A 21,858-nucleotide genomic window follows, 5' to 3' on the forward strand; every position below is an offset into this window, starting at 1 on the left:
GACATTTGTAATGTCCCTGAAGGTAACGTTTCCTCTCTCTCCTGTCATGGCGTCATCAGTCCTGTGTTGTATATGTAGTGAGAGAGAGAAATTTGTAATGTCCCTGAAGGTAACGTTTCCTCTCTCTCCTGTCATGGTGTCATCAGTCATGTGTGGTATATGTAGTGATACAGAGAAATGTGTAATGTCCCTGAAGGTAACGTATCCTCTCTCATGTCATGGTGTCATCAGTCCTGTGTTGTATATGTAGTGAGACAGAGAAATGTGTAATGTTTCTAAACGTAACGTTTCCTCTCTCTCCTTTCATGGTGTCATCAGTCATGTGTGGTATATGTAGTGATACAGAGAAATGTATAATGTTTCTGAATGTAACGTTTCCTCTCTCCTGTCATGGTGTCATCAGTCCTGTGTTGTATATGTAGTGAGACAGAGACATGTGTAATGTTCCTGAAGGTAACGTTTCCTCTCTCTGCTGTCATGGTGTCATCAGTCCGGTGTTGTATATTTAGTGATACAGAGAAATGTGTAATGTCCCTGAAGGTAACGTTTCCTCTCTCCTGTCATGGTGTCATCAGTCATGTGTGCTATATGTAGTGATACAGAGAAATGTGTAATGTCCCTGAAGGTAACGTATCCTCTCTCCTGTCATGGTGTCATCAGTCCTGTGTTGTATATGTAGTGAGACAGAGAAATGTGTAATGTTTCTAAACGTAACGTTTCCTCTCTCTCCTTTCATGGTGTCATCAGTCATGTGTGGTATATGTAGTGATACAGAGAAATGTATAATGTTTCTGAATGTAACGTTTCCTCTCTCCTGTCATGGTGTCATCAGTCCTGTGTTGTATATGTAGTAAGACAGAGAAATGTGTAATGTTCCTGAAGGTAACGTTTCCTCTCTCTGCTGTCATGGTGTCATCAGTCCTGTGTTGTATATGTAGTGAGACAGAGAAATGTGCAATGTTCCTGAAGGTAACGTTTCCTCTCTCTGCTGTCATGGTGTCATCAGTCCGGTGTTGTATATGTAGTGAGACAGAGACATTTGGAATGTCCCTGAAGGTAACGTTTCTTCTCTCTGCTGTCATGGTGTCATCAGTCCTGTGTTGTATATTTAGTGAGATAGAGAAATGTGTAATGTACCTGAAGGTAACGTTTCCTCTCTCTGCTGTCATGGTGTCATCAGTCCTGTGTTGTATATGTAGTGAGACAGAGACATGTGTAATGTCCCTGAAGGTAACGTTTCCTCTCTCTCCTGTCATGGTGTCATCAGTCCTGTGTTGTATATGTAGTGAGACAGAGATATGTGTAATGTTCCTGAAGGTAACGTTTCCTCTCTCCTGTCATGGTTTCATCAGTCCTGTGTTGTATATGTAGTGAGACAGAGACATGTGTAATGTTCCTGAAGGTAACGTTTCCTCTCTCCATATATATATATGGGTAGCAATTACTTATATATGGAATAAATAAATATTGAAGCAACAGGAGAGAAATATGAAATAAATTCCACAGTTTAAATGTTTAAAATAGATTTATATATCGAAACATTATTACTAATAACATAATATATGAAAGTATAATAAAATATTTTAAATAAGACAGACGGACGTACAGACAGGCAGATGGACGGACAGACAGACGGACGGACGGACAGGTGGCGCCACATCGTCGTGTGTTTAGCCCCGCCCCCCCCCTCCCCCGGGCTGCTCAGTCAGGGAATCAAAGGACGCAGACATGACAGGTACGAAGCTGCTTTCTGTTGTTTTCTCTTCACTTTAATGTGTTTTATTTATTTCCTCTCTGACATTCACTGGATACGAAGTGTTAATTATTGATAGTTTAATAACTTAATGAGAGATCTGTGATGTTACACTGAACCTGCAGAAACACTTCTTTTAAGAACCGGAATAAATACATCGTGATGCTGATTTGTGAAAAGTCTGAATTCGGATTCGTTGCTTTGACTTTGTCTGGAATCGCTCGAGAAAGGTTCGCGTGGCGTTTTGTGCGAACACACTGTAAGAACATGAGGACGTTGTGTTTGTTGCAGAGGAGAAGCTGCACGGTGAGGGGGCTCTGGGGAGGGCGGAGCAGCTGGAGGAGGTCAGCAGGATGCTGATCATCAGGGAGGAGCAGCTGTTCAGTCAGGACTCCCCCAGTGAGGAGGAGGAGGATCTGCTGCAGAGAGACTTTGAAGCTCTGAGATTGCAGCTGTGGATGTCTGTCCACAACACTTTCTCCTCCTGCTCCTTCTCTTCCTCTTCTTCCTCCTCCTCCCTCCAGCTGAAGGTCCTGAGGAGTGCTGTGGCCTCCATCCAGCAGCAGGAGGTGCAGGACCGTCGCTGGACCGGCTGTCCGGAGGAGCAGGTCCCGGTGTGGCGCCCTCAGAAGTGTCTCAGCACTCACAACTCTCTGCTGCAGAACATGGTGCGGGACAGACTGCGGGAGGCGGCGGAGGACGGCTGCAGAGACACCGGCGGGCTGTCGACTCCTCTGAAGAGAGAGGTGCGTCATCAGCTTGAAGCATGAAGCTATGCTTCAAGCTATACACTATAGTGTAGCTTCATCTGATTAATTGATTAATTAAAATATATTAATTAAAGTTTTTATACATTTAGTTTGAGTTAATTCATTTTGAGCTCTTTTTACTTTTTATATATATATATCGTTTTTGTGTCGTATAAAGAACTCATGTTCCTGATGTACCTGTGCAGGTGTGTCGTATGGGGAAGTGTGTGAAGGAGGACCTGCTGGCGGTGGCGAAGACGGTGCAGGACTGTTACCCTCCACAGATGGACATCCTGAACTTTTATTCTGGACTCTTTCATCAGAACTTCTCTGCCCGGCTGACTGAACTCGCTGCTTCTGGACTGGAAGCAGACGACTGCAGCTACCTGCTGCTCTGGACCAACCACCTGTATCCACAGTGAGTCCTTCACTGCACTTCACTTCACTTCACTTCCCTTCCCTTCCCTTCCCTTCCCTTCCCTTCCCTTCACTTCTCTTCCCTTCACTTTACTTCCCTTCCCTTCCCTTCACTTCTCTTCCCTTCACTTTACTTCACTTCCCTTCCTTTCCCTTCACTTCTCTTCCCTTCCCTTCCCTTCCCTTCACTTCTCTTCCCTTCACTTTACTTCACTTTACTTCACTTCCCTTCACTGCACTTCACTGCACTTCACTTTACTTTACTTTACTTCACTTCCCTTCACTTCCCTCTGAATGGTGTGTTTACAAACAGCAAGCGACAATGGGAAATCTGAAACCTTTAACACTGATTGAATGAGCAGCAGCCGCTCTGTGTTTTAGTTTCAGCTGTAAGCAACATCACAGTTTGAGACTTCTTCTTCTCCTTCTTCTTCTTCTTCTTCTTCTTCTTCTTCTTCTTCTTCTTCTTCTTCTTCTTCTTCTTCTTTCTTTCTTTAAAACACATTGAAGGTACAAACAATAAACACAGACACAGAGAGCTTGAACTAACCATCATCTTCCTTATGTATTAGATAAATGGTTTGGTGTATAAAATGTCAGAATTATAGTGAAACATTTCTTTAAATGTCCAAAGAGATTCACTTTAATATAAAACAGGAAAAAGCAGCAAATCTGCATATTTCAGGCTGAAACCCACATTTAAAGACATTTCTGCAGGAAACTTGACTTTTGAAAACGATTAATCAATTATCAGAATAGTTGGAGATATTTTTTCTGCTGTTGCAGCTCAATGAAAGAAGAATACATGGATCTATCAAATAAAACTAATAATAATACAAACAAATAAAAGCAATAAGATTAGCAATAAATATTGTATTGCATTGTATCAGTGGTTTTAATGAGCTCTACTTAAAGTTTTGTTGAAGTATATTCCAAGTACATGTGGTTTTCAGGGTTTCAGTTGGACTTATTTAAGAACTAACTAAGTTAGTGAAACTGGACCTTCAAATATCTTCAGGTTTCAGATGTCACAGAATCGGACTCGTTTTACCCGTAAAGTCTCAGGTGTGTTTGCTTCCCCCTGCAGTGAAATATTAAACCATGAAGAACTGGAGGGAAAGATAAAGACGAGCTGTCTGGGTTCTCTGCTGCTGCAGGTCCATCTGACCCGACTGGAGGACCAGTACTTGACCCACAGACAGGTAAAGACCAGCAGACTGGAGGACCAGTACCTGACCCACAGACTGGTAAAGACCAGCAGACTGAAGGACCAGTACCTGACCCACAGACTGGTAAAGACCAGCAGACTGAAGGACCAGTACCTGACCCACAGACAGGTAAAGACCAGCAGACTGAGGACTAGTACCTGAACCACAGACAGGTAAAGAACAGCAGACTGGAGGACCAGTACCTAACCCACAGGTAGGTAAAGACCAGCAGACCGAAGGACCAGTACCTGAACCACAGACAGGTAAAGACCAGCAGACTGAGGACCAGTACCTGAAACACAGACAGGTAAAGAACAGCAGACTGGAGGACCAGTACCTGACCCACAGATAGGTAAAGACCAGCAGACCAAAGGACCAGTACCTGACCCACAGACGGGTAACGACCAGCAGACCGGAGGACCAGTACCTGACCCACAGACAGGTAAAGACCAGCAGACCGAAGGACCAGTATCTGACCCACAGACAGGTAAAGACCAGCAGACCGAAGGACCAGTATCTGACCCACAGACAGGTAAAGAACAGCAGACTGGAGGACCAGTACCTGACCCACAGACAGGTAAAGACCAGTAGACTGAAGGGAACTGCTCCCCCCCTTTAAAACACACAATTAACATTTTTGGCATCAAGGGAATTTGGATTGGTGGTGCAGCAGCGCTGCATCATGGGAGTTCTTCTCCCGTTAAGATTCTTTCAGTGCTCCTGGATTAACAGCAGAATTCTCCACAGAGGTTTCCTCCTCTCCTGTGATTAAATACCGTTTCAAACCAAACACGGATTTTCGTCCCAAAATATTTGGACGGACTCCGATTCCAGTGGATTTCTGCCTGCAGAAATATATTTTTGACCAATGAAATCCTTTGTTCCAACTGATGTCATACCTCCAGGTCAGAGCTAGCTTGCTGCCAAAAGGGAGGAACGTCTTATCCATTTGTGTTTTTAAACACCCAATAATGTCGGACAAACAGCAAAAACTACCTTAACAACCAAATAAAGGACAATATAAATCTTGAGACAGGATACGTTGAATATTGTAGTGTAGCTGATGTGCACTTGCTAACGTTATATGCTGCTAACGAACGGGGCTAGCTACAACAGCTAGCGTTAGCTTCAGATCTGGGGTGAGATTAGTGTATGTATTGTGTAGCTACCGTTAGCCCCTTAGACGTTCTCTGTCTGTGTTTGTTTTTACGGAAACATGGCAACCCGGATAATTCCCAATGAAACCGATGTGCACAGTTGTCACAAATCGCACTGGTGAGAAACAGCTTTAAAGTAAAGCATAGTAAAAAAAAAAATCTTTCCTTCAGGACAAAGTAAAGTTGTGGCTGAACACAGCTCTGAGGAAAGAAGAGGAGAGATGGCTGAGCGGTCGTAAACCAGAACTCATCGATGAGTACTGCTTCAGTCCACTAGCTATTGACGTCATACAGGTGAGACATACAGTACAGGTGAGACACATACAGTACAGGTGAGACATGCAGTACAGGTGAGACACAGGTGAGATACAGTCAGTACAGGTGAGACAGTCAGTACAAGTGAGACATACAGTACAGGTGAGACAGTCAGTACAGGTGAGACAGTTAGTACAAGTGAGACAGGTGAGACACAGTGAGACACAGGTGAGATACAGGTAGTGATGTAAACGGGTTAGTAGCAAGTGTACCAGGATAATCCCTGTGGTTGTTTTTCCAGGTATTAGACAGCTCCCTGACTGAGCTCAGCTGTGTGATCAGAGAGCAGAGCAATGCTCAGAGGATCACAGCTCACCTGGAGAACTTCCTCAGCAGGTAGACCCCGCCCACTGAACTCATATGGTAATGAGGTATGTTGATCCAGGTCTTAATGTTACATTAACTATACTGTCTGTGTTTCAGCTATAAGAAGCGTGTGGAGAGGTTTGTGAAGGGGAACCACAGTAACGTCCTCTCAGTGATCAAAGCTCAGCTGGTCTGTGAGCAGCAGTTCAGGTACAAATACACACCTGTCATACCTGCGTTTACACATCAGTGATTGAAAGATCTGACAACAGATAATGATCTCTGAGAGAGAGAGAGAGAGAGAGTTCTACTGCTGAGTGGTTATCTTTGACTGTCCTCAGGGATTACATCACAGGTCAAACCAGAAGTCTGTTGGAGCAGCAGAAACGTCGCTGTCTGGACACTCTGGCGGCTCTGAAAGATTGTGGGTACAAGTGTTTCACCTGTCCCATTCACATGCAGCTGAAGGTACAAATACTGCGTGTACTCCATCACTTTTCTTAACCATTACAGAGGAACAATAATGGATGGTTGTGTTCAGGTGTGTTTCAGTCAGTTGTGGACTTCAGTCTGGTTGGACGGGTCACTTCCTGTCGTCGACTCTCTGCTGGACTCTCTGAACCAACACCTGACCGACCTGACTGACCTAAAACCAGCCTGCAGACAGGTTTGCAATAACTCCAGTGTTTAAAGTCCAAAAGTCAACATTTACTGTAAAAATGATTCACATGTTTGTATCAAAGCAAATATTCTGGTTCAATACAGATTTGTTGGTGTTTAGCCTCAAAAAACGACATTAACACTGACGAGTTTAATTCATTTATATTTAATAAATAAATGAACAATCACTTTTTTGAAATTGAGGATTATTTTGAGAATCAAAAAACATTTTTAGGTTGATGATGTCCTATAATATGACAACAGACATTCAAAGCTTCATTCAAAACAATGGAAATCTGAAATAAAATACTAACTGGTGAGCAAGATTGAGCAGAGAGGCTTTGAAAAGGAGGAGTGTTCACCTGTCCTGTCTCTCTGGCTGTCTGTCTCTCTGCCTGTCTGTCTGCCTGCCTGTCGGTTTGCAGTCCCTGCTGTGTGTCCTGCACCAGGATCTAGTTCTACAGTATGTGAAGAGGATGATGAAGACCAGGATGAAAAGCAGAGAGCAGCAGGTGGGCGGAGCTCAGAGGATGACTGAAGACGCCCGAAAGATCAACGACTTCTTCACCGAGGGGGTGAGACACGTGCACGCTCATATACTCTGGGATTTATTCATGAAAAGTGTTATGTTGTGTGTACAGTATTATTACATTATTAATATTACAGTGTTATTACGCTGTTATTACGCTGTTATTACACTGTTATTACTCTGTTATTACACTGTTATTACTCTGTTATTACTCTGTTATTACTCTGTTATTACACTGTTATTACTCTGTTATTACTCTGTTATTACTCTGTTATTACACTGTGTTTGTGTCCTCAGGGCTGCACTGAGTCTCTGTGGCTTGGTGAGATGCTCTGCAGCGTCGCTGAGGTTCTCCGTCTGCAGGATCCTGATAGTGTTCAGCTGGAGGTCGTCAGTCTGGCCAGATCGTTTCCTGACCTCAGGTGCAGAGAGAGATGTATATATGCCATAAAATATATTTGTATGTATTCCATGTAATCGTGAAGCAGGAAGTATAAAGAGCTCCTTTTAAAAATACAGACTGCATTGACACAGTTCTGTGTTTGTTTGATATTTTTATTGTTTAGTCATGCGTTGGTCTTCACCTGCAGACAGAAAGTGAGCGGAACATGCATAAAGCTCAGTTCAGATTCAGAAATATGCAAACACTCTTTTCTCCAGATTTTTCACTCCCACGGGAAGACGAACAATGTCTCTCAGCCTATGTCCCTTCTAAGCTGCAGATTGCTGAGATAAAAGCGTGTGCTGCTCTGAAGTCTGTGAGATGACACGTTCCTTTAAATAGCACTTCATGTGCCTAATTCATACACTCCTAATACTAATAATCATAACAAACCTTATTCATATAGCACTTTAATAACAATCTTTGTCAAAGTGCTCCATAGTTTGACGCTGTGGCCTGGATCCGTTGTGACACAAACACCTGGTTCCCATGGGAGATGGCCTGTGGGCTCAGGTGTCACAGTGTGTGAGCTGAACGGAAAAGTACTGAGAGTCGTGTTCTCAGACCTTGTGAAGTGTTGTGTCTGTGATAATATCTGTGAGCCCGGGGAGGGGGGAAATTCAGAGTTATGTTCTCTGTCTTTAATAAAGTCTCAAAACATAATATCAAATTTGTGAGTTTTTTTCCGTGAATTTACGACTTTAATTTTAGAGAATATTCCTGTTTTTTTTCTTGTAAATTTATGACTTAGAAATTCAGAGTTACGTTCTCCGAATGTTATTCCCTCCCCGGCTCCGTAAACGTATTTAATGTTTATCTACAGTGGCGCAAATATTTGTATAATCTCAGTGTTGAACCTGATGACATACCTGAAATAATGTTTGAGTTATCTGTCAGTGAGTTATCTGTCAGGTGAGTTATCTGTCTGGTGAGTTATCTGTCAGGTGGGTTATCTGTCAGGTGAGTTATCTGTCGGTGAGTTATCTGTCAGGTGGGTTATCTTTCTGGTGAGTTATCTGTCAGGTGAGTTATCTGTCAGGTGAGTTATCTGTCTGGTCAGTTATCTGTCAGGTGAGTTATCTGTCATTTGACTTATTTGTCAGGTGTGCTATCTGTCAGGTGGGTTATCTGTCTGGTGAGTTATCTGTCAGGTGGGTTATCTGTTAGGTGAGTTATCTGTCAGGTGAGTTATCTGTCTGGTGAGTTATCTGTCAGGTGAGTTATCTGTCAGGTGGGTTATCTGTTAGGTGGGTTATCTGTCAGTGAGTTATCTGTCAGGTGAGTTATCTGTTAGGTGAGTTATCTGTCAGGTGAGTTATCTGTCAGGTGAGTTATCTGTCAGGTGAGTTATCTGTCAGGTGGGTTATCTGTTAGGTGAGTTATCTGTCAGGTGAGTTATCTGTCAGGTGAGTTATCTGTCAGTGAGTTATCTGTCAGTGAGTTATCTTTCTGGTGGGTTATCTGTCAGGTGAGTTATCTGTCAGGTGAGTTATCTGTCAGGTGAGTTATCTGTCAGGTGAGTTATCTGTCAGGTGGGTTATCTGTCAGGTGAGTTATCTGTCAGGTGACTTATCTGTCAGATGACTTATCTGTCAAATGACTTATCTGTCAGGTGGGTTATCTGTCAGGTGAAAGTGAGTTATCTGTCAGGTGAGTTATCTGTCAGGTGGGTTATCTGTCAGATGGGTTATCTGTCAGATGGGTTATCTGTCAGATGGGTTATCTGTCAGGTGAGTTATCTGTCAGGTGAGTTATCTGTCAGGTGAGTTATCTGTCAGGTGAGTTATCTGTCAGGTGAGTTATCTGTCAGGTGAGTTATCTGTCAGGTGAAAGTGAGTTATCTGTCAGGTGAGTTATCTGTCTGGTGAGTTATCTGTCAGGTGAGTTATCTGTCAGGTGGGTTATCTGTCAGGTGAAAGTGAGTTATCTGTCAGGTGAGTTATCTGTCTGGTGAGTTATCTGTCAGGTGAGTTATCTGTCTGGTGAGTTATCTGTCAGGTGAGTTATCTGTCAGTGAGTTATCTGTCAGTGAGTTATCTGTCAGGTGAGTTATCTGTCAGTGAGTTATCTGTCAGTGAGTTATCTGTCAGGTGGGTTATCTGTCAGGTGAGTTATCTGTCAGGTGGGTTATCTGTCAGGTGGGTTATCTGTCAGGTGAGTTATCTGTCAGTGAGTTATCTGTCAGGTGGGTTATCTGTCAGGTGAGTTATCTGTCAGGTGGGTTATCTATCAGGTGAGTTATCTGTCAGGTGAGTTATCTGTCAGGTGAGTTATCTGTCAGGTGAGTTATCTGTGTGGTGGGTTATCTGTCAGTGAGTTATCTGTCAGTGAGTTATCTGTCACTCCTCTGTGTCGTCTCTCCTCAGTGACGCTCACGTGTCGGCGCTCCTGTCTCTGAAAACTGGCCTATCAGCTGCCGACGTTCGGTCTGTCCGGCGGAGCGTGGAGGAGAACCGCCTCCTCGATGTGTCCACCAATCAGAGCCCTGCGTTCTTCTCCATGGTCAAAGTGAAATGGATCAATAATAAGATAAAGAGCTGAAAAGCTTCTGCCTGTTGGAGAGCTGGTGCTCAGTAACAGTGCTGGATGTGTCTTCAGTCTCAGTGTGTTGCTTGTCATTTTATTTTGAAGGTTGTATGGTTTCGCTGCATATTGAGGACAGAAAGCTAAAGTTTAGTACGAGGCTTCACGTGTCAGGCCTGCAGCTCAGATTAGACCTGGTTCTTCTCTCGATCCACATCAGGTCAGTTTACAAGCTCATTTTGAGCTAATTAAAGCGGAATCATTGTCTGATGTTAGGCGGTGGGTTCCCAGATTGCATTTTGCGCCTCTTTAGTCCTTTTTTTTACCTGCATTACACTAAAGCTTGAATGTGATTGGTCAATACTCTGGTTCCGTTGCCTCCATAGAGACCAACACCAATAGTGCGGACTCTCCCACGCTTTGTGTAAAAGTTCTCCTGGAGGTAGCGATTTATACAAACTCCTCAAACACTAAGTTAAGGTTTCCATATAATAAAATCAGTTGCTCTAAACACCCTTAAGATTTCCTTTAGTATTTAAGGATTTCTCCTTATCTTGGTGTTATCCTGAAGGAATCTCTTAACATTGAACCTGAAGCCCTGAGCAGCCTCTGAGTCTCTCTTCTCCTCCACCTCAAAGCACGAGACCTTTCTTCACTCTTCAGTTCACTGCCATGTGACGGTCACTTCCTGGAAGCTGGAACGTGTTGAGTTTGTTGGATGTCTGTTATCATGTCTCTGGTTGTTGTTTTTTTGTTGCAGTTTCCTCCCACGTGTTGTTTTGTGTTTGCTGTCATTTGTTGGTATTAAAATGAGTTTCTCGTCTTCTTTTCTTCAGACACTTTTTAGTTTCTATAGATTTAGATAACAGGCATGAGCAGTGTGCATGTATTTACCTTTTATATTTATATTTATCTTTAATATTTCTATTGACCGTTTACTCCAGCTGCTCTGGTGTTTGGAAGGATTTAAAGGACCAAATTATGTTTAACCAGCTCTGAGACTTTAAAGGCTCAAAGCCCTCATCTTTCAGAGAAAACAGGCTTCAAATATAGAGTTAAAAAGAACCAAGATGTAAAAAGTGTCTTAAAACTGGGAGAGAAGAAACGTTACCTTCAGGAACATTACACATTTCTCTGTCTCACTACATATACAACACAGGACTGATGACACCATGACAGGAGAGAGAAGAAACGTTACCTTCAGGAACATTACACATTTCTCTGTCTCACTACATATACAACACAGGGAGAGTTATCAAAAACATTTCTCCGGCACATTTGATATAATGTAAGATCACAACTCCACTAAATGTATGACAGTTATGTAGTAAAGTGTGCCAAGAGGCCCTGGTCTCCCCTACCGGGATCCCTGTGCTGCCCCCTGCTGGTCACATGCCGTAAGTACTATTTATATTTACCATTTTATATTATTTAACTAAAATACTATTTATACTTTGTGTGTGTAATGAAGCAGCAGGGTTTAGTCGGGGCCACACAGACTTTATTAGATATTTCAGGTGTTAGTTGGGTCCAACAGGAAATAGAAAGTCCTTCACATGTTGGGAGTCTAACTCTAAACGTCCCGCAGCTTCAGGACGGTTTCTCATTGGTTACAGTGAGTGGGGGGGTGAGGAGGTGGGGGTGGGGGGGTGTTCCAGCGACACAGGTCACTTCTGCTCCGGCATCAGGTCATCGATGCTCTCTCCGCCCTCCAGACGCTTCTCCATCTCCACCAGCAGGTTCACGCCGTCCACCACCATCTGTACCAGCTCCACCTCCGAGAAGCCCAGACGGTCGGCGTTGGAGATGTCAAAGACTCCGCCCACCGCCGCCGTGTCCACGCCGCCTGAGAGACAGACAGGAAGTGATGTCACAGGTACGCCTTTAACTAACAATCTGCCACTGTGAGTCACAGCAAGGCCATAACAAATAATGAAATGAATCTGGAAATATTAACAGAAATAAATATAAGTAAATAAAAATGTGGATGTATAAAACAATATATAAATGAATGATAAGTATACTCATTTATATATTCGTTTATTTCTGTATATATTTTTATATTTTCTTTAAATATATTTATTGTTTGCATTCAAATTACTCAATATTTTCTGTATATTGCAAAAGCAACACGTGTTTCTGAGTCCTGAAGATTCTCTGGTTTCCAGTTCAATTAGGATTATTGCAGAAAATAATCTGTGGCAAACAAACGTTTATGACATTTTTCCCCCTTTAATTATGGGGTTTCTTTTAGGAATTTTTTCCTTGTGCGATGCGAGGGTCTAAGGACAGAGGGTCTGAGGACAGAGGGTCTGAGGACAGAGGGTCTAAGGACAGAGGGTCTAAGGACAGAGGGTCTGAGGACAGGGTGTAAGGACAGAGGGTCTGAGGACAGAGGGGGTCATAACCTGTACAGTCTGTAAAGCACACTGAGACAAATGTATAATTTGTGATATTGGGTTATACAAATAAATTTGATGATATTTACACGTGTTCAGCAGGATAATCTCATATTAATTCCTCTTTTGTGAATATTAAAGTAAAAAGCTAACGTTACTACAGCAGGTCACATGACTTCACATCACCACCGCTAAGCTAACGGCGGCTAATGTTAGAATGTTTATAATTATTATTCTTTATATTTCTGCATTTTTTTGTTTACTTATTCATTCTTTAATTTATTCCTCTTTATATTTCTACATTATTATTTTTATTCTTTATTTACCGCCCCAGTTACTTCTGGATGAGGCCATTTTATCTGAGTTGGTTTATAATCATGTGAAATATGACCACGCTGAATGTTTTCCTTGAGCTGCTCTTTATTGTATATTGTTGTTTTTATATTGTTAACATTTTCAATTTGTGTAAGAAAAATCAATAAACAAAGTTCCTAAAGAAACAAGAAATACACCTTTAACACGGCTGTAAGATTTAAAGATACAGCTTGGCTGTGTACTGAGGGCTGTTACCAGATAAAGTCAAAGTAAAACCCCTTTAACTCACAGATATCATCTGAAACTTATCCGCTTCATTACTCACATTAACACAATCGTTTTATTATATTACAAGTTTTCTGTAATGTTATGTTTAAATATGTAAATGAGGCATTATATTATTAAATTTGTGCTGATCTGCTACATGACCAGATATACAGTGAAGTCTGGATGAAGCAGGTTCAAAGTGTTTGATGTTGTCACATATCAGAATCAAAGGTTTGTACAGAGGGGATTCTGGATCTCTCTTTGTATCACTCCATAAATAACTAAATCCTGATGTTTACCTGTTCCTCTCTTCTGCAGCCTCAGCCTCTTCAGGATCTCTCCAAACTTCTCGTTCTTGCTGACGTTGGGCAGCTTGACGTGGACTCCGGCTCTGAGGCCCGTCCCCAGGTTAGACGGGCAGGTGAGCACGTAGCCCAGGTGTTCGTTCCACATGAACTCGTGACTTCGCTCCTTAAACAAGCTCTCGATCTGCCGTAGAGAGAGACAGATGGTCAGGACTGAGAGACAGGTAGTCAGGACTGAGAGACAGGTGGACAGGCAAGAGAGACAGGTAGTCAGGGCAGGCAAGAGAGACAGGTAGTCAGGACTGCGAGAGAGACATGTGGTCCGGAGAGAGAGACAGGTGATCAGGAGAGAGAGAGACACATGTGGTCCGGAGAGAGAGACAGGTAATCAGGAGAGAGAGACAGCTGTCTGGAAACAGGAAGTGAGCGTGCAGGTGTTCACCTTGGTGAGTCCGGTGCAGAAGCGATTGAACACCTCCTTCATGTTGCCTCCTTTCTGCATGCTGATGACACGCAGGTGATCTTCCTCGTTCACCCAAACCAGGAAGGTCTTGTTGTCGTTGTGCCTGCAGGCGAGAGCGAAGGGTTTAATACAGGTGGACAGGAAGTCAGTCAGCTGTCTGTCTGTCAACACCTGTCTGTAACCTGTCCAGGTGATTCAACAAGATCACAACCAAACACTTGATTACTATTATTATTCAAATATGCTATCTTATTATTATTATTATTATTATTATTATTACAATAAATTATGCAGTCAATGTTACAATATCTCATTATTTATTCTGACTATATCATTATTTATTCTTATTTGTTCTGACTCTCATTATTTATTCTTATTTGTTCTGACTCTCATTATTTATTCTTATTTGTTCTGACTCTCATTATTTATTCTTATTTGTTCTGACTATCATTATTTATTCTGACTCATTATTTATTCTGACTCATTATTTATTCTGACTCATTTATTCTTACTCTCATTATTTATTCTGACTCATTTATTCTTACTCTCATTATTTATTCTGACTCATTTATTCTTACTCTCATTATTTATTCTGACTCATTATTCATTCTGACTCTCATTATTTATTCTGACTCATTATTTATTCTGACTCATTTATTCTGACTCATTTATTCTGACTCATTTATTCTGACTCATTTATTCTGACTCTCATTATTTATTCTGACTCATTTATTCTTACTCTCATTATTTATTCTGACTCATTTATTCTTACTCTCATTATTTATTCTGACTCATTATTCATTCTGACTCTCATTATTTATTCTTACTCTCATTATTTATTCTCATTCATTCTTACTCTCATTATTTATTCTCATTTATTCTTACTCTCATTATTTATTCTCATTTATTCTTACTCTCATTATTTATTCTCATTTATTCTTACTCTCATTATTTATTCTGACTCATTTATTCTTACTCTCATTATTTATTCTGACTCATTTATTCTGACTCATTATTTATTCTGACTCTCATTATTCATTCTTACTCTCATTATTTATTCTCATTCATTCTTACTCTCATTATTTATTCTCATTTATTCTTACTCTCATTATTTATTCTCATTTATTCTTACTCTCATTTGTTCTTACTCTCATTATTTATTCTGACTCATTTATTCTTACTCTCATTTATTCTGACTCATTTATTCTTACTCTCATTATTTATTCTGACTCATTATTTATTCTGACTCTCATTATTTATTCTGACTCATTATTTATTCTGACTCTCATTATTTATTCTCATTCATTCTTACTCTCATTATTTATTCTCATTTATTCTTACTCTCATTATTTATTCTCATTTATTCTTACTCTCATTATTTATTCTCATTTATTCTTACTCTCATTATTTATTCTCATTTATTCTTACTCTCATTATTTATTCTCATTTATTCTTACTCTCATTATTTATTCTTACTCTCATTATTTATTCTCATTTATTCTTACTCTCATTATTTATTCTCATTTATTCTGACTCTTTTATTCTGACTCTTTTATTCTGACTCTCATTATTTATTCTTACTCTCATTATTTATTCTGACTCATTATTCATTCTGACTCTCATTATTTATTCTTATTAATTCTTACTCTCATTATTTATTCTCATTCATTCTTACTCTCATTATTTATTCTCATTTATTCTTACTCTCATTATTTATTCTCATTTATTCTTACTCTCATTATTTATTCTCATTTATTCTTACTCTCATTATTTATTCTCATTTATTCTTACTCTCATTATTTATTCTCATTTATTCTTACTCTCATTTATTCTTACTCTCATTATTTATTCTGACTCATTTATTCTTACTCTCATTATTTATTCTGACTCATTTATTCTTACTCTCATTATTTATTCTGACTCATTTATTCTGACTCTCATTATTCATTCTTACTCTCATTATTTATTCTCATTCATTCTTACTCATTATTTATTCTCATTTATTCTTACTCTCATTATTTATTCTCATTTATTCTTACTCTCATTATTTATTCTGACTCATTTATTCTTACTCTCATTATTTATTCTGACTCATTTATTCTTACTCTCATTATTTATTCTGACTCATTTATTCTGACTCATTATTTATTCTGACTCTCATTATTCATTCTTACTCTCATTATTCATTCTCATTCATTCTTACTCTCATTATTTATTCTCATTTATTCTTACTCTCATTATTTATTCTCATTTATTCTTACTCTCATTATTTATTCTCTTTTATTCTGACTCTTTTATTCTGACTCTTTTATTCTGACTCTTTTATTCTGACTCTTTTATTCTGACTCTTTTATTCTGACTCTTTTATTCTGACTCATTATTTATTCTTACTCTCATTATTTATTCTTACTCTCATTATTTATTCTTATTTATTCTGACTATATCATTATTTATTCTTATTTATTCTGACTCATTATTTATTCTGACTCTCATTATTTATTCTGACTCATTATTTATTCTTATTTATTCTGACTCTCATTATTTATTCTGATTGTATATCATTATTTATTCTGACTCGTGTCTCAACAGCTCGTACCAGATGCCGCGGCCGTCGGGCCAGTCGCGGGCCATGCCAGACGCCAGCAGCAGTGGGGAGACGGGCTTGTCGAACAGGAAGTGGTCATCGATGAGCTGCTGCTGCTCCTCCTCCGACATGTTCTTCAGAGCGTAGTACTTCCCCTTTAAGTCTCCATCCAGGATGTCTAGACCTGCAGAAGGTCAGAGGTCACAGATGAAGATGCTAAACTCTGACAACTGGAACATTTTCTTTTAATAATGCTCTCATTAAAAGTAGGTTACATTAAACATTTTCAAATTTAAAGAGCTGATATTTACTGATTACAGAGAAAATGTTAAAATATTAATTTAACCACTTGTCTGTTTCTCTGTCTGTCTCTCTGTCTGTAGCGGAGTTCACTTCATTTGAATATGAAAGCGCTCTCAAATCCTCATTAGGAGTCTCGGCCCGCAGCTCAGTTATATAACGTTTGATCTGCTGCTGCATTCACTGACACGCTCGCTGAGGATCACTGAGAAACGTCTAAAAAAGATCAGATCTAAATCAAAGCAGACGCATAAGGTTAGTTTCTTCCTCCAGATCTTCAGAGTGTCCCTGAACGCACCATCAGAGAGGATTCTGCGGTCATGAGTGTTTTCTGCTATAACTCAGGATAATAGTTGGACATTGCAGAAAGTTCTCGGGCGCTGCAGAGTAAACACTTCCTGACAGTCGGTCTGGGACAAACCTCCCGACGTGTGTCATCAAATAATACGTTATAATCTCACAATTTATTACAAACCTGATGTTCCAATATTGCAGACTATTTACTTTATTGCAACAAATATTTCCGGAGTTTTTACGATCTCAGAAACACCAGAATACTTTGTACGTGGTAAATCAGAAAACTTGATTTAGATCAAATCTGTAGTTTCTGCGGTCTCGATGAGTAAAGTAAATGTTTATAATTAAGGAGACATTGAAGTGTGACGCAGCTTTCTGCAGGCAGGGGGCAGCACACAGGAAGTGATGTCATACTTTCAAGGGAGAGGTTTTCGATGGCGCGGCGTTCTCCGCGGCTGCAGTGCGGCGGCAGACAGAAGCCGCGGATACTCCTTCCTGTCCGAACCCGAGAGCTCAGAACGTAGTTTGGATCCAGATCGTCTCCACCCTGAAATACAGGACAGCCGGTTTAACAACCAATCAGCTCTCAGAACAGAGTTTTAGCTTTACTGTTTTTCAGGTCAGTTCGTTATTTTGTACCTGCAGGTTATCAGCGTTCAGGTCCGTCTTGTGTTTATCTGATGGTTTGTATCCTCCGTGGCGTTCTTCGATCACCGGGTCCAGCAGTTCTTTGAACACCTCGTACGTCTCCTCGTCTCCGGCGACGCAGCCCACCGTCATGATGAACGGGTGACCTGCATGGACACAAAATGGCGGATCACTTCCTGCTCATCACCAACTTTGATGACCTTCTTCAAAACAAGATTGATGCACTCGATGTTAGTTGGACTTTGGAGGGACGAAAAGGTTTTACTTGTAGTATATTGAAATTGGATGTTTTTGCATGAGTTTCTTCCACTTAGTGATTTGATTTATAGGTAGCATGCTGCTAAATAAATTAAACTGGATTTGATGAGAGGAGCAGGAGATCAGACAGGATCCCCACAACCTCCGTGTGGGGGAATTAAGGAGCAGAAATTAACCTGATCTAACAAGTCAATCCAATTAAGGAGTTTATTATTAAGCCGCTAAAGAGCAGAACACAAGGTCTGTGTGAAGGTGACAAACAGCACGCGTTACCTGCTCTGACGCTATCGGAGGAGAGGTACCTGGTTCAGAGGGGTGTAACCTCTAGACACAGAATCTGCCTATGAAGAATATGTAGCAATGGGACGATATTTCGGTAACAGAAGCATTATGGTCTCAGTTTGTAGTCTGTGTAGTACTAACAGTCACGTTTGAGCAGGCTTTGGTTGGATGCAGGTTAACAGTCCGTGTGGAGAGCAAAAGAGTCACAGCACATTGCCTGAAATGCAACCTGGGAACCTGGGTCGGTGGTCAGTACCTGGTTCAGGGGTCAGTACCAGGGTCGGGGGTCAGTACCTGGGTTGTCAATGCCGGTCTGGATGAGGTCGTCCAGGGTAAACCCGCTGGGCGTCTCCTTGTCCCTCAGGTTGTCGTACATTTCGGGCGTGAGCACCTTGGCCATGTGGTTGTTGTGCTGGCTGAGGTCGGGATACTCCTGATCCGACGAGTAGTTCATCTTCAGCTTGTTGTGGGTGTTTCCGAAAGGCATGATGAGGTCCGGCTGCTGACCTGGGAACAGTTTTACAGTTTATATCTAAACTAATCAACTTTAAATGTTGGTTTAACTGATAAAACTCGACTCCCGGTCAGTAAACATGAGGATGTAGTTTTGTGGGCAGGGCGTAGCTGGAGGCTATTCTCTGAACACGTTAGCTAATGCTGGCTAGCGAGTGTTGTTGGCTTGTCTTTTAACAATGACTGAAGAAAATACAAGTTACTCTGAATTTGTCACTATCCGGTAAGATTTATTTGAGAAAGTTAATATTAACTGACGGGACCAGATTCAGACACGAGATAGAGAAACCGTAGTAAAGAGGAACTGAGGGTGTAGAAATCTTTGGATGACTGTCCTACAGAAAAAGTTTCTGTTACGCTGCAAAGCAACTGAAAGAAAGAAAGACGGACGTACCAAAGAGAGTCTGACAATATCAGCCAATAGTCTAGCTTCTGCTAACCAAAGGGCTCACGGCTGCGATTAGCACAAAGCTAAACTATTAGCAACATTTTCTCTCCATCGCTAACTGTTTAGCCTTCTGCTAACGTTACGGTTAGCAGAAGGCTAAACTGTTAGAAACATTTTATTTCTGCTTCGCCTCCAGCTAACATTGTGACGAGATCATGGCTTCTGAACTAAAAGGGTCTTGTGCTGCGAGGGTCTGAGGACAGAGGGGTCGTATCCTGTACAGTAAACACTGAGACTAACGTGTCATTTGTGATATTGGGCTTTATAAATAAATTTGAATTGATTTATGACCACAATGTTAATATTTATAATTAAAGCTGTAAAAGCTATGTTAGTATTACTTATGTGTTGATTTGAAAATTCCCTTGATATTATCATCTTTGTATATTACAATTTATATTTGTGTTATAGAATTAAGACAAATTAAGAAATCTTATAATAAATGTGATAAATCTTTCATATTAAATATAAAAATCATCATACAGCAAAAAATATAACAAATTCTACTGAATATTTTAAACATTACATTATTATTAACAATAATATTAAACATTGATAACAACAACAATTAGCATTTTGACAACTTCAGAAACAATCTCCATCCCGAAAATGAAAGACCAGTTTGATAAAAAAAACAAAAAAAAAAAACTGTTTTTAGTGGGAAAATATAATTTTACTCAAGTAAAAATACCACAATATATAAATACTCTTAGCTATAAGTGAAAGTACATAAGTATTATCGTCAAAATGTACTTAAAATAAACGTACTCACACTGACCGCTTTCATGAAATAATAATTAGTTTAATAATAAATGCCAGAGAGCATAATAATAATATCAGATCGAACAACAATAAAAGACGTTTAGTAAAACAAAATAGGTAGGGGTGTGTGTATATATATATATATATATATATATATATATATATATATATATATATATATATATATATATATATATATATATATATATATATATATATATAGATATAGATATAGATATAGATATAGATATATATATAGACACACACATCTATTGATTTCGGGCTGCTTCTCAATGGATCACTTTTTGGTCTATAAAATGTGAAAAATGTCCATCAGGGTTTATGCCAGCAGAACATAAAGATATTCAGTTTACTGTCAGTACAAAGAAACCAGAAAATATGAATTTTTAAGAAGCTGCAGTCAGAAGATGTTTAAATGATATTCTGATGAGAAATTCAGAAAGTGAAGAGAAGTTCCTCAAACTGTAGTTAAGCTTCATCATTTATCGTCTGCATGAATAAGATAATGAATAAATGATCATGAATACATAATTACAGCGTTTTACTCTGGTTTAGACCAAAGCCTCAGCACATATTTTAGCGCAGACCACAGGCCTGGCCTGGCCCGGCTCGCCTCGGACATCCCGCAGGGGATCAGGGTGAACCGGGACTCGGAGGCTGATGTGGAGCCGGCCGCGGCAGTGACGCAGCAGCAGGCCGGGATTAACCCTTCACAGCGCGGCTGCTGAACCGCGCGACACCCCGGTCACCTTCAAACGGAACCGAACAGAACCGGCTTTGCTCGTTCACACCGATACAGGAACCGGATTTCTAATACCCGCACTTTATCGGGCTGTTGAATTGGGTCGGGACAGCTGCAGCGGCGGAATAACGGAACACAATCCTTTATTATTATTATACCGGTAATAAAATGTTTGGAAATCAGTTTGTTCCACATTAAAGATGATGGTGATGCTTGACCGAGGAGTAAAATACATTTCATTTGAATTCAGATTAAGGCAGATTACGGATTGTATTACACTTGACTGGATTTAATTTAAAGGCCCTTTGTTCACAGTAAAAACATCAAATCATTTTCGCAGATTATTTAGAGTGCGCGACATTTTAAACATGATGCGCGAGAGAGGACGCAGATTCTTGTTTGTCAGGCGGTGACTGCGCAACACCTGCAGACGGGACGGACTGCAAGGTCGTTTGGATGCAGAAGGACAGAGAGACAGACAGGTGGCAGACAGACAGGCTCTGTGCGGCTCTACAGCATGCAAACAAGCAGCAAACAAGCTGTAAACATGCAATGAGCAGCCTGTCTGTCTGCCTGCAGCCGTCTCCTTTGTTCCTTTACCCCCCCACACACACTGAGACCCTATGGTTCGTGGCTCCCAGCAAAGCGCAAGCCTCTGCCTGCGTGATGCCCCGATAATAAACGGATGGTGCACTGACGGGTCGCTGCGGTGCTGTGATTGGTCCGGATTACAAAAGGTGTTCTTACCTGTCAATTCAGTCTTCTGTGTTGAGGGTCTGAAGGGATCTGCTGCGGATTAAAACTGCGCTCTGCCTTTTATACCCGTCCCCCGCTGCTGATTGGCTCCTATTTACAGTCCATTCATTCCATTGGACGGAGAGTCACTGCTCTGACTCTCTGCAGGTTCAGCTCCTGCCGCAGTGCCTCTGAGCACCAGACCTTTGGTCAGTTTCTGTAATAACCAAGGTTATTAAAGTTTTTAATGTTCAATTGGATGTCATTTTGGTTTAGTTTTGTTTTGGAGTGCGTTTACTAGTTTAAATGTACCTTCAGTCTTTCAGAAAGGTTTATTCTTTTTTAGATATTTAGTTTTTAGATATTTAGTTTTGGTTAATATAGGTAAAATGTTTCAGAATTATGGGTTAGGGTTAGAGAATAAGTGCCAGGCATAAAGAAAAAACTTAGAAGAGGAACG

General features: G+C 40.5%; 2 protein-coding genes across 4 annotated transcripts; one reads left to right on the forward strand and one right to left on the reverse strand.

Annotated features, from left to right (window-relative positions):
* The first annotated feature begins 1,630 nt into the window (after positions 1-1,630).
* LOC115004614 (tumor necrosis factor alpha-induced protein 2-like) lies at positions 1,631-10,885 on the forward strand. 3 transcript variants are annotated; one of them, XM_029426292.1, is made up of 12 exons: positions 1,631-1,735; positions 2,045-2,499; positions 2,709-2,920; positions 4,007-4,121; positions 5,456-5,578; positions 5,841-5,935; positions 6,023-6,115; positions 6,247-6,373; positions 6,447-6,572; positions 6,991-7,140; positions 7,392-7,516; positions 9,903-10,885. In XM_029426292.1, the coding sequence occupies exons 1-12, from the start codon at positions 1,729-1,731 to the stop codon at positions 10,075-10,077; spliced, it is 1,803 nt and encodes a 600-aa protein (XP_029282152.1). In that variant the 5' UTR covers positions 1,631-1,728; the 3' UTR covers positions 10,078-10,885. The 3 variants fall into 3 exon arrangements, with proteins under 3 accessions (XP_029282152.1, XP_029282154.1, XP_029282153.1); XM_029426294.1 differs by having other exon boundaries at positions 7,392-7,530; positions 9,903-10,077; XM_029426293.1 differs by lacking the exon at positions 5,456-5,578.
* A 653-nt stretch (positions 10,886-11,538) lies between these two features.
* Positions 11,539-21,519, reverse strand: ckbb (creatine kinase, brain b). Its single transcript, XM_029426295.1, has 8 exons — positions 21,411-21,519; positions 18,472-18,684; positions 17,629-17,783; positions 17,404-17,536; positions 16,405-16,576; positions 13,788-13,911; positions 13,340-13,529; positions 11,539-11,905 (listed from the first exon to the last, which is right to left on the reverse strand). The coding sequence occupies exons 2-8, from the start codon at positions 18,662-18,664 to the stop codon at positions 11,727-11,729; spliced, it is 1,146 nt and encodes a 381-aa protein (XP_029282155.1). The 5' UTR covers positions 18,665-18,684; positions 21,411-21,519; the 3' UTR covers positions 11,539-11,726.
* Between the last annotated feature and the right edge of the window lie 339 nt (positions 21,520-21,858).

Source organism: Cottoperca gobio, unplaced genomic scaffold (assembly GCF_900634415.1).
Source record: "Cottoperca gobio unplaced genomic scaffold, fCotGob3.1 fCotGob3_155arrow_ctg1, whole genome shotgun sequence".
Classification (NCBI taxonomy): domain Eukaryota; kingdom Metazoa; phylum Chordata; class Actinopteri; order Perciformes; family Bovichtidae; genus Cottoperca; species Cottoperca gobio.

Bases quoted from the DNA above. Each gene is read 5' to 3' on its own strand.
- LOC115004614 (XM_029426292.1), top strand. The intron at 2,500-2,708 runs GTGCGTCATCAG...GTACCTGTGCAG, and splicing joins CGACTCCTCTGAAGAGAGAG to GTGTGTCGTATGGGGAAGTG. The intron at 6,116-6,246 runs GTACAAATACAC...GACTGTCCTCAG, and splicing joins GTCTGTGAGCAGCAGTTCAG to GGATTACATCACAGGTCAAA.
- ckbb (XM_029426295.1), bottom strand. From the start codon at position 18,664: ATGCCTTTCGGAAACACCCACAACAAGCTGAAGATGAACTACTCGTCG. The intron at 17,784-18,471 runs GTACTGACCCCC...GTGTCCATGCAG, and splicing joins GACCGGCATTGACAACCCAG to GTCACCCGTTCATCATGACG. The intron at 11,906-13,339 runs GTAAACATCAGG...TCTGTCTCTCAG, and splicing joins GCTGCAGAAGAGAGGAACAG to GCGGCGTGGACACGGCGGCG.